We start from the raw sequence: 13,181 nt of genomic DNA on the forward strand, positions 1-13,181 counted from the left end.
CAACTTATAGTCATGTCTCTAGCAGTCTAGCTCATCCGCATTTCTCTAGGTCTATTATTGATAACTCGATCGCCTAACTGAATACAGTCTTATGTGAATAATGTCGCTGGAACTGCTCAGCTTTTACTGGTTCTGTGCATGTTTTTATCATGTTTCGGAATAGCTTCTATATTTCCTAGCACACTGGTATGGTCAACGCTACAAGGGATTATTTTTATATGTTTCTTATTTTGTTGTTCTCCATACTTTCAGTGTAATTTTTAGTGATAGTGCTGCTCCAAGACTGAATATGGCATCGTTACGTCGGGTGCAAAGTATGCCCGCTCATCACCAAGCTAATAGCTTTGATGCCTCCTCTCTCGCTGAGATTATGCAGACAGAATCTGAGACACAGGCGATGCCCTCACAGCCACCTCCAAAGAAACGAAAAAGGAACCGTAAGTTGAAAAACATTAAATGTGTTTTAACTTGTATCGTACTTCGCTCTTATAAAAGGGGAAAAATAGCACGAAAAACTTTAGGGCGTGATGAACAGAGAGGTTGCTAATCCATGTTGACTCTCTCCATTGGGTTTGTTTAACAGTCTGTAATCAACTTGACTGGTGTTAACTAGATAAACAGTGTATTTTCTCTTGTAAAATCATTAAGTCTTTTTGGGCTTCCCATGTTTTGAGACTTTTGGCAATAGGAGCGGTCTGACAGGGTTAATATTGCTATCTAGCTGGTTAATCATTGCCAATCAAACATGACAGAATGTATGGATGAGAGACGCTTGTCAATTCTACTTGATCTCTACACTCACTTTTATCTTTTTGTAGACTTGAACCTGACACTCAATGCGGGTGAGCTCCAAGGCAAGGAAACCAATTTGGGGAGATGCACAGAAGATGATGTCGCCATGAGTCTTCTCGACCTTTCCAAGACACCAGTTCATGGAACACCTACTTTTATTAAACAGAATTCTCTCAGCAAGCCTCTCTTGCACACTGGATCTACCAAGTCACCACTTCCTGCCGATGTTGTGAGTTACTTGTACTAATTGAGGGTGAAAATTTGTTTGGCTGGCTGTTAGTTTCCTGTGGTATGTTTTGTGAATTTGTTTGGCTGGCTGTTAGTTTCTTGTGGTATGTTTTGTGAATTTGTTGGGCTATCTGTTAGTTTCCTGTGGTATGTTTTGTGAATTTGTTTGGCTGGCTGTTAGTTTCTTGTGGTATGTTTTGTGAATTTGTTTGGCTGACTGTTAGTTTCCTGTGGTATGTTTTGTGAATTTGTTTGGCTGGCTGTTAGTTTCTCTTGGTATGTTTTGTGAATTTGTTTGGCTGGCTGTTAGTTTCCTGTGGTATGTTTTGTGAATTTGTTTGGCTGGCTGTTAGTTTCCTGTGAATGTTTTGTGAATTTAGAAAGAGTTTTTCCAGGTCAACATGGGTGAACATCAACTTTACTTGTTTATCAACTGATTTATTTTATACATTTTTCGTATTTAAACATCACAACTATGAACAATGGAAGCTGGCCTATATTGTACATTCGTATATGGCATCAATCTACCTATGCATTCTCACAACTCCTAACGTATAAGTATACTTACCTGTAGGTGTGGATCTAACTAATGACTCTTCATGCTGCATGCTGTTGAAATTATTCTTTAGCCACTTGCTAGATATTTTATTATATACTGGTGAGGTTATTTGGCAGTCTTGTCCAATCTAGGATGCGTCAGATGTTTTACAATCATATCCACTGATATCTTTTAAATTGTGATCCCATAGAGATTGCTAAATGCTCTTTGAATTGTTGCTCATTGTTTTCAAGTCTGAATGGCGTCACATTGATCTACTAGCAAAAGCAGCATCCTGTTAGAAGCTACATTTGGCTACTCATTGTATTTATAAATTGATCATATTTAAAGATCTGTAAGTACACCATATTCAAAGCTAACAAAACAGGGTTATCAAAGTTGGTCATGCATTGTTTGTCTGGTAATATTTGCTTCATTTTGGAAAGTCCTTGCGCTCTTACAGTATAATGGTAAGCAACCCATCTATTTATGGCATCCAAACTTTATGCATTTGCATAGGAGTAGCATCATTTCTATTTCTTTAGGACATCATTTCTTTAGGACATTTCTTTAGGACATCATTTCTTTAGGATATCATTTCTGTGAAATAAATATTTATTAAACTCACTATTTGTTTTTCAATTTAAATTTTTTCAAATAAATATTGGACTAATTCTTCATAAATTGTTGATGAGTATTTTCAAATATATAGAAGTTTGTCAAATGTTTTAGTAAAAACTATGTGATATGGCAGCCAAAAAAACTGTGACAGTTTTTATCAACACATGCGTCAGAGGTCTTAATTTAATGTCATATATCTTATTGTCGATCATCTAATTGTTGTATTATCAAGAATTGTCTACTTGGCGTTTTGATAACTCCGAGTAAAGAAATTTTTATTACTATTAACAAAAGCACCTGCAAAAGACATTATAAAAGCAGCTAACCAATTTATAACTAGTTATTACACAGATCAGCCTACAATAAACTAACAAAGATTTTAAACCATTTGATAGTACATGTAATTACTTAATGGTTTCCAGTATCGATACAGCTCTGCATGACTAGTTGAAATGTCCATATTATTACCAAATATTGATAAGTAACTTATACCTTAGAATGGTGTGAAAAAATTAAATTTATATATACGGTAACTTTATGTAAATTTCTATTGCAAGCATTTAGTTCTCCCAAGATTGTTAATCGAAAATTTTCAAAAACATAATAAGCAGTGCTGATCTTGTATCTAAATTTTGTGTCACAGATATGCTATGGTAACAACAACTGGTTGACCACATGTCTATGAGTGTCACACAAAATATTCTGTATTTTCATAGCAAAGGGTGTCAGTTGTGAGGTCAACTAAGGCATCGGCTGATGACTATCCAGTCGAACAAGACTACAATGAGCCAATCGACCTGCGAATACACTCAAAGGCTCCTCAACTTCGGTTTATCTGCCCTTTGTGTCGGGCCATCTGTAACAGCCAGGTGAGAGATAGCTTATTCTTGTTGACTGTTGCTTTATATTTGCATCAGTTTAAAAGACAGTATTTTGTCAAATGTTTTGTAAAATCTTGTCTGATGACATTCTGTAATGGTTTGGTCTGTATTTTTATGTTTCAAGGCTTTAAGATCTAACCTGTAGCACTCACCTGCAATTCTATGAATTATTTTGACGTAAAACGAGTGGTAACTTCGCAGTAGGGTCTGGTCATCCTTCTGTTTCACATGAAATAGCTTTGAGTGACTTTACAGGAGAGCTTAGAAAAACACATGAAGCTGCACGATGGGCCAGTTATTGAGGTTTCTAACAAATCAAACAAGAGACTCATGTCTTCATCTCATTCTCTTGGTAACAGTTTTGATGCTGACAGCAGACCCAAGTCGGTAAGCAGGCAATTGCGAATAAGCATCTTGTCATACCATTGACATGATGCTTACGTAATCGTATGACTAAACATCTTGTCAATGGCATCTTTAACAAGATGCCATTGACAAGATGTATGTATGTATGATATAACCTACATGTACTATAGCTTCGACAAAGACATTGACCTTTAACACTAACCATGTATCTGTAGCAAACTCAAATTGGGCAGCCTCTGACACCCCAGACTCCGGGACCGCTTCGTCGGCAGCAGGCCATTAATATATTTGACAGTGATGCTGAAGATGATGTTGACCACACAACCAAGGTTGAACCTGGGGAAATGTTAAGCGAGGAGGTGCTAAGACACAAGTGCCCTTATTGTCCAAAGGTTAGCCACTCCATTCTGAGTGAGAGTCATATCAGTAGCCATACTGTAGGTGCAGTGCTAGTAATACTGTTTGCTTTTGCGTGCCATTGTGAAACTGGTGTAAGCCAGTTGCAGAAAATTATGTTGTTGAAAATAAAATTGAAATCCCTTGGTGTCTCATCTTTTCTCAATCAAGTCTCAAGCCTGAGATTTTTAAAAGTTACCCTGGCTTAAGTAGCCCAACAACTTCATTTGAGTTCACAAAAGCTTCATTTGAGTTCACAAAAGTGAGAATAGAAACCATAAGATTTATCTCCCCCTAGAGTGATAACAACACGAGCATTTCCGGTGCCAACAAGGAGCGTTTAGGCCACGCCCTTTTTTTTGTGCTAGTCAATCGTAGTGATTGACTAGATCAATAACATCAGCCATGAGAATGGTTAAACAAGGATCTTGAATTTCCAGTTAAGATAGTAATTAATGCTCATATTAACGAAATGATGATTATAGTTTATTACTCTAATATATGCTTATTATTTAAAGCAATTCAATACCTATTGTCTACATGACTTGCAAAGGCGCTGAATAGATAGTGTTAAGTAAGTGAGTTAATGCTATCAGTTACTCATAGATAAGATAGATAGTCATACTGGGATTGTATTACATTAGTGGGATGGGAAGCTAATCGACTACCATCAACTATGAGCTGTACTAATCGAGTTACCCGAGTAATAAAAAAGTCTTTGGACAGAAAATTAATTTTCATATAACATTTACCATTCTAACTTTTAACTTCATGTCACGAGAAAATATTTTTAAGCAATTCAAATGAGTTAAGAGGAAAAAGAAAACAACTGTAAAGGCTTTCAAGCTTTTTCAAACAACTACAACTTTTAAATTTTATATCATGAAAGAAGTGTTTTGTTGAAAGAAATTAGGAAGAAAAATAAAACTGTAGATGTGTTTAAATGTAAAATAATTAGCAAGTAATGGCTAAATATAGTCTGTTTAGCTATGATTACAATGAAAAATTGTTTAATAAATAAGGTAATAAAAAGTCTATTTTATTTTTATATAATTATAATTTAGTATAATTAAATATAATTTATTTTTATTTAACATATAACAATATTTGCCACTCTAACTTTCAAACTTTTTGCTTGCTTACATCAAGCAAAGATGTCCACTAACTAGTGGACATCTTTGCTTCAAGCTAGTCTATGTACAGTGAAACATGGATAACTCTCCCACGGATAGCTCGAACACATGGTTAATTCGAACGGTTTCTTTGGTCCGTTCCTACGTAATGATAAATTGCTATAGATAACTCGAACTCAACACTGTTAACTCGAACTGTTTTTTCCCCAACGGCTACCGAAACGGTTGTTATCGCTTTAGAAAATCACTTTATTCCAAGCCATAGAGGTAAACCTCAACTTTTCGTAATTCATAAGCGTCGTTATTACCACCATCGGCAAAATATTTTTGTCAACGACTTTTCTAAAGGTTTGGTGAAGTTTGATTTATACCAAACATTCGCTTAGCGATCGCCCTTCGGATGCAAGGTAAAGTGAGGTAATCTTTGCATAAACTTCAAGAAAAATCGGCAAAATTGATCGTGGGTAAAATGCTCAAAAGAAAAAGATGTCTTTTCTTTTGAGCATTTCAACAACGATCAAGTTTTGCCAATGTCAATCTAAAAAACGTCCTGGCAATAACATCACCTCCAACAACAAACCAATCTCAAGTGATAAAAAACTCTATACTTTTTGATAAAAACGTTTTAAACTTTACATTAGAAGCATTTAATTTGAAACAAGCCATTTGTGCTTTTGATTTATATTATAGTTTGTATATGTACTGATGTCTTTTCTTTTGAGCGTTTCAACAACGATCAAGTTTTGCCAATATCAATCTAAAAAACATCCTGGCAATAACATCACCTCAAACAACAAACCAATCTCAAGTGATAAAAAACTCTCTATACTTTTTGATAAAAACGTTTTAAACTTTACATTAGAAGCATTTAATTTGAAACAAGCCATTTGTGCTTTTGATTTATATTATAGTTTGTATATGTACATGTATCTACTAATAAATAAGTAAATACATGGACTTGTGACAGTGCTCTGATAACTTGAACGCTCTGATAATTCGAACACTTTCGCTCGGTCCCGTGAAGTTCGAGTTATCCATGTTTGACTGTATTTGATTGATATGTATTGAAATCTAATATTACATGCAAGGGCTGTTTGTTGACTGTGGTGTCAATGAATCACTCTATGACCATACAATGTCAATACTTTCAGTTGATGGCAGTCGATTAGCTTCCCATCACACCAATGTAATACATCCCCAGTATGACTATCTATCTTATCTATGAGTAACCAATGATATACAGCCCCCCCATGTGTGGGGGCTGTATATCATTGGAGTAACTGATTGCATTAACTCACTTACATAACACTATCTATTCAGTGCCTTTGCAAGGCATGTAGGTATGGAATTGCTTTAAATAATAAGCATATATTAGAGTAATAAACTATAATCATCATTTCTTTAATATAAGCATTAATTACTATTTTAATGTGGAAATTCATGATCCCTGTTTAAACATTCTTATTAATCTAGTCAATCACTACGATTGACTAGCACAAAAAAGGGACGCGGCCTAAACGCTTCTTGTTGGCACCGGAAACGCTCGTGTTGTTGTCAAGGCACAGTTATCACTCTAGGGGGAAGATAACTCTATGATAGAAACTGTCTCCTGTATATTGACTAACACTTGAAGAGTGCAGCTCTACATAATTTAGAGTAGACATAATTCAACTGTGTAATAACTGAATTGAAAGTACCACTGGCTTCTGTTGCCTCATCAACTTCTAGTGTTCATTCATTTTCTACCCTAATCGAGATGTTAAACTGGCTGCACGCAGATTAAATTCTCAGAATACAGAAATAAATCGATTTAAATCGAAATAAAATTGATTTCTAACTAGGCATATTTGGTATAGCCCATTTTATCCTGCAGCATCTTTATGACGTAATCTATATCTACTATATAAACGGCAATCGTTGTCTGTCTGTGTATGTGTCCGCCTTATAGAGTACCGTACTTTTCAGACTATTAGCCGCTACTAGGTATCCAGGGCGCATTAACGGGAGTATCCGGTTAGTGCGCCTCTATACACAACCTAGTCATCGTTTGCCGTTTTCACACAAAATTGACGTAATAATTACAACTCTATGGCTTTCTTTTAGCTTCATGACACGCGATGCTTTTTTGTCCTTGACGTATTTAGGCTAATTTGTTTTTGGCAAAACGATATCGACAACCGACTCTCTCGATATTAGAATTTGGCGATTAAATTTTATTAACTTTATGAAACACGATGCCGTTTTTGTGAACCTCTATTTCTGGCTTTTCTTAAGGTTCAATTGCTAAATCGCTGTTAAGGTCACTACTTTTCACGCGGACAATTGTACTATCTCGAGTAGGAATAGCATCTAGATTCTCTCACCTTCGATCAGACAAAGACACTACATGATTTTATTTTTACATAACATATCGTCGTACCAGTATCGTCGTATTCAGAGTTTTGACGGATAGCTGTTGGTGGAACAGTAACTTTTTTATACACACACTTCTATGCAAGAATTGTTATTATTAATTCAACATATTCACAAATTTTATTTTGTTTTCCCAGTTCGTTTAATTGTATCATTACCGAATCATCTCATATTGTATTCGTAGCAAAACAGACTCAATTTAGCTATTACATGGTAATTATTTCACTGTTACATCTAAACCCTTCTATAGTCGTTTTATTTCTAAAATTTATTTGACCTGCACGAAACATTTTTCTCATGATATGAAGTTTAAAAGTTGTTTGACAGAGTAAGTTTGAAAACCTTTACAGTTGTTTTAGGTAGAATGGCAAATGTTGTTATATGTTAAATACAAATCAATTTTCTGCGCAAAGATTTCTTTTACTACCTGGCAAGGCGATTGATTGCGAGGCAAGGCGATTGATTGCGAGTGCGAAGCGATTGATTGCGAGGCGAGTGCAAGAGTGCGATTGTCAACAGCTCGGCGGGTAAAGACTGGTCAGCCGAGGCGAGGGCTCAGCGGCAGAAGTGCGCGATCGTCAACTGCAAATATAGACCGGTATGAACGGATGCATGAATCTAGACACATGAATCTAGAATATTTACTAGATTTTACACGCATCTTACTGTAAAACACATTGCAGATTTCCATTGTTCTCCCCAACATTGACATGTACATGTGCATGCATACTCTGATCAGAACAACAATTTCAGTAGACTGCATAATTGGAGTTGTTTTACAGTATGAAAGACAACTCTTAATAAACTTTATGCTGCACGCGAATCTGTTTCTGTAGGCGGGTAATGCAGCTAGTATCTATATAAATCTCAGTATTTGTCATTTGTGTGTCCAGTTATAGCGATAAAGTTTTAGGAATGAAAACTATGCTTCGCAGAGGATTTGAACCGGCGCCTCCAGTTTTAGAGACAGGCGAGATAACCCATTAAGCCTAAGCCACACGACCTACTCGCGATACAATGAATTAATTGTACACATACTTATTACATCAGTTAAAATACGCATAGCGACGTATTGTGACGCGTAACATCACAGCTCACTGAGCTGACGTCATGGCTCACGGCCTTCACAGCTCACAACTCTTATGATGTTAAATTTAGCAATATAAGCAAGCTTAAGGTACTAGCTTACGTTACTCAAATTAGCCAATTTGCTAATTTTTTCAATTGGATAATTAGTTAATTTAACATATATTACAAATATATAGCAAATACATTACCTGCCACTGTTTATAAGCTGTTTTATTACCCGTGCAAAACCAGGCATTCAACTAGCTATATTCATAAAAAGCTCTACAGGTGAACGTGTTGACAGTTGTCCTACTGGTGCCTAAATTTAAAGCTATCAAACAAATTTGATCAAGTGTCAGTTGAATCAGTAATTATAATCAATTTAAATATCACTGCTGTGCTTGTCAATGAGCAGATGAAGAGAATTCATAACTCTTCTACATAATTATTGACGTCTCCTTGCAGGTATTTCACAGTGAAGATTCAGTGCCACTGCACATAAAGTCTCACCATGTCATCACGCAGGAGTATGTCTGCACATATAAAGATTGCGGAGTGAAGTTTTCCAACAAACAAGACCTCACATATCATCTCGGTAGGTCGCTAGTCTTCGGTAGGTAAGAATGCTTAACAAATTACCAGAGATCTGGTAATTTGTTAAGCATTCTTAGTCACAATTATGGGTAATAGCTAATCGTGTCAAACAGCAGAGAGAAGCCTATTTTTTTTTTGTCATTTACATCGTGTATCAAGTAGCCTGACACTCGATATGAACACTATGTTTGCTCCTTTAGGTAGTCATGCACTTGATATGAACACGATGTTTGCTCCTTTAGGTAGTCATGCACTTGATATGAACACGATGTTTGCTCCTTTAGGTAGTCATGCACTTGATGATAATGAGAAATATCAACCCATAAGCATTCCCAAGTGTGGCATCTGTGAGAAAACTTTCAAGTCCATGAACAGCCTCAAGGTAAGTTTGTTTAGCACTCTCTGTCAATGAGACCAAATTCGTTTGTTAGAAGCACTCTATCATTACACTCTGTGTCATTACACTCATCATTGCATGTAACGCTATATCCCTCGCCCTTTGATGTGTACATGACACTGTATGACTGTTTTATGACACATAAATAGAATCACTGTCCAGTAAAAGTGCTATACCATTACACTCACCAGTGTACCTAATGCCAGTGGTTGTAATGGTATGTAATGCTGTATCCCAACTTTGACATCTCTAAACTCTATGAGTCATCCCCTGAATCATCATCAACTCAGCGTCTCTTAAAGACACCCTTTTTCTGGCTCAGTACATAGGCTATACACTATGGCATGTACACAGTGCTCTGTTACTATACTATGACATGTATACAGGGCTCTGTTACTATACTATGACATGTACACATTACTCTGTCACTATACTATGACATGTACACAGTGCTCTGTTACTATACTATGACATGTATACAGGCTCTGTTACTATACTATGACATGTACACATTACTCTGTCACTATACTCTTACATGTACACAGTTCTCTGTTACTAACCTATGACATGTATACAGGGCTCTGTTACTATACTATGACATGTACACATTACTCTGTCACTATACTATGACATGTATACAGTGCTCTGTTACTATACTATGACATGTACACAGTGCTCTGTTACTATACTATGACGTGTATACAGTGCTCTGTTACTATACTATAGTTGCACGATATGTACATAGTGTTTTTGATTTTAGCAACACTTACAACACCATTCAGACGCTCGGCCCCACATCTGCGAATATTGCGATGCTGGATTTACCACATCACAGTTTTTAAAGAATCATCTCAAAACACACACCCAGGTAATGTTACATCTTTTCTTTAATTTACATTAGTCACTACTGTCCATGGGATTACTTTCTATGAGTAGAATAATATAGTGCTTTTAGAATGCAATGCACATTACCCTCATTTTTATCATCATTCGAGTAGAGAGTTTTGGGTATGGTATGCTCATCAAATTTGAAATGAACCGGCACTATGAAGCAGACCAACTCTTTCACAAAATGCGGTTGAGATTATGCACAAATGCTGTGCAGTTGTGATTTGTACTAGATGTAGTACGCGTATGGATATATCTCTGGTGAGGAAATCTTTCCGGTTTGTGAACTACCATCTGGTTGCCAAGCAAAATGATAGCCCATGCTACAATAACCATGCCCATAATGCTCGCATGATAGGATTTCTAAGGAGGGTGCTATTTGGGGTCTGACAAGTGGCTGCCAAAAGACAAGGAGGGCGCTATTTGGGGTCTGACAAGTGGCTGCCAAAAGACAAGGCGGGCGCTATTTGGGGTCTGACAAGTGGCTGCCAAAAGACAAGGAGGGCACTATTTGAGGTCTGAAAAGTGGCTGCCAAAAGACAAGGAGGGCGCTATTTGGGGTCTGACAAGTGGCTGCCAAAAGACAAGGAGGGCGCTATTTGGGGTCTGACAAGTGGCTGCCAAAAGACAAGGAGGGTGCTATTTGGGGTCTGACAAGTGGCTGCCAAAAGACAAGGAGGGCGCTATTTAGGGTCTGACAAGTGGCTGCCAAAAGACAAGGAGGGCGCTATTTGGGGTCTGACAAGTGGCTGCCAAAAAACAAGGAGGGTGCTATTTGGGGTCTGACAAGTGGCTGCCAAAAGACAAGGAGGGTGCTATTTAGGGTCTGACAAGTGGCTGCCAAAAGAACATGTGCTCAATCGGTTGGGAGCTGATGCAGGCCGATGAAGCTGGAACAACGCAAAACTGTTATATAGAATAACCATGGCCTTAGAGGGTTTTGCCACCTCTGTGAACTGCTTCATGAACAATTACAATTTCACACCCACATCTTATATAAAGGAACTTGCCTAAAGGTGTAAACACACTAGGCGATTTTATCGCGAGCGTCATGAGGAGGGCGTAGATATCGCTAGCGCGTGCATAAACGCACTTGAGCGATTCACTAGCAAGCTATATAATGGGCACGCCCACAAACTGCCAATAAAATTCCGTATCATTAGTTTCTTCGGAGTTGTTAATAAATTTAGGTCAGTCAATATGGCGCCGTCTAGGCGACAACGTAAACAACTTACGCATTTGTTATTAAACCTATCTCACTTTCACGGATTGTACACTGCCTACATTACAAGGAGACATACCAAAAACGATTATTGCATTTTTAACTGTAATATTTTTTATTTTTTTTATACATATTTTATTTTGTAGTGGTTTTTTATATTTAGGCCTAATGTATTAAATATTTACCGTTCTCAAGATGGTCAACCTGCGCAACGATTGACTCCAAATGTTGGTTTTAAACTTGGATTTTTTGTAATTTTTGTTTGTTATGGTGCACATGACTGGGAGTTCTATTATTAAATTTATGAACAATTCAGTGCTCGTTCTGAAGATGTTTCAATATTAACAAAATAGCAAATTGTCGCTGCTGTACGTTGGTGAACATCGATAAGAAATAATTACCCGCCGTAAAATTGCATTCTGGTAAAATCCAACCAATCGAAATGCATCTCGCTAGCGATAAAGTTGTGCAGAGAAAGTCTAACGTTATCGCTCTGGATGAGCGCGCTGGGTGAATTCTAGCGCAGATTAGCGCCACGCAGCGCGATATCGCTCTAAATATCGCCTAGTGTGTTTATACCTTCAGAAGGCCTGCAAAGTCGTGCTGAGGCGCATCATTAGCTGCCAGCTGGAATGCTACTATATTCCGAAGCTCTTAATAGCTTTTGAGTGTGCAGTCGGTCGTACTCCGTATTAATATTATTCAAGAATGACAGTGATGGGGCCTCTCTTAAGTTAGTCCTGAAGAGCTTACACATTCACATATTGCGCATCTGCAGGGGTATTTGGTGGCTCAACAGGGATGCCTCCAGAATTAGCTCTTTCTAATAGAGATTTTAGATAACCAATTTAACTGCCTTGTGTTGATCTCTAGGAGCCAGAAATATCTGATACAGATTATCTCTTCTGGCCACTATTGGTATGGCCTTATGAAGTGCTGTGTCAGTATGCTATACTGAGGTTTGCTACAATAGGAAACTGGCGGAACTATGACAATAGAAAACCTACCAGCTGCATGACGAACAACCTTTTTCATATATGAAAGATGGATTGCTGTTTAATCTATATTAAAGATCTAATATTAAAGATTGATTGTCTGCCAGAAGTAGCCAGACAGCCATGCAGAGTGAAGCTCACTTCCTCTTTCTGTTCAACGAAATAAGATCAAGATGTGCTTTAGAGCGGCTAGGTTTAGGTCCCATTTGGTGACTAATGACGGAGAAAACAAGTCACCTGATGTAAGCCCAAGTGGCTGGGAATTAAAACATAAAATATGTCATATTCTCTCAAAAGCAAAACTGACCTGTCGGAAGGTGTGACAACAATCTTTATATTTGTTATTGAAGTCTATGTAATTGGATAATTCTTTCATTAGAGCTCCTGGTGGTTGAAACAATGCAACATTAGAGCTTAAGGAGTGAGCAAAAGCTACTAGGGTTTGACCAGTTGGGGTTCTGCCGATGTGACTTGGTGAATAAGAAGTTGTATAGGGAAACCATTTCTCATTCTCTACACAACTGCCAAGCCCATGCTGGACTAAGCACGACTTGAAAATGACACCATCTCTGTTGCTGGCATTATTGTTTCAGTTATTGGAAAGGAAATTTGTCCTACTCGTGTATGTTGTCCTACTCGTGTATGTTGTC

The 13,181-nt window shown here is 37.4% G+C and overlaps 1 protein-coding gene across 1 annotated transcript in view; it reads left to right on the top strand.

Moving 5' to 3' along the window:
* Positions 1 to 13,181, top strand: part of LOC137387737 (uncharacterized) — a 30,127-nt gene that overhangs the window by 16,097 nt on the left and 849 nt on the right. The window contains exons 13-20 of the mRNA XM_068074244.1: positions 265 to 437; positions 819 to 1,021; positions 2,896 to 3,048; positions 3,316 to 3,447; positions 3,642 to 3,818; positions 8,901 to 9,030; positions 9,314 to 9,411; positions 10,187 to 10,294. Coding sequence (XP_067930345.1) covers positions 265 to 437; positions 819 to 1,021; positions 2,896 to 3,048; positions 3,316 to 3,447; positions 3,642 to 3,818; positions 8,901 to 9,030; positions 9,314 to 9,411; positions 10,187 to 10,294 — 1,174 coding nt within the window. The remainder of the gene's footprint in view (positions 1 to 264; positions 438 to 818; positions 1,022 to 2,895; positions 3,049 to 3,315; positions 3,448 to 3,641; positions 3,819 to 8,900; positions 9,031 to 9,313; positions 9,412 to 10,186; positions 10,295 to 13,181) is intronic.

The sequence above is a fragment of the Watersipora subatra genome, chromosome 1 (genome assembly GCF_963576615.1).
Source record: "Watersipora subatra chromosome 1, tzWatSuba1.1, whole genome shotgun sequence".
Taxonomy (NCBI): Eukaryota; Metazoa; Bryozoa; class Gymnolaemata; order Cheilostomatida; family Watersiporidae; genus Watersipora; species Watersipora subatra.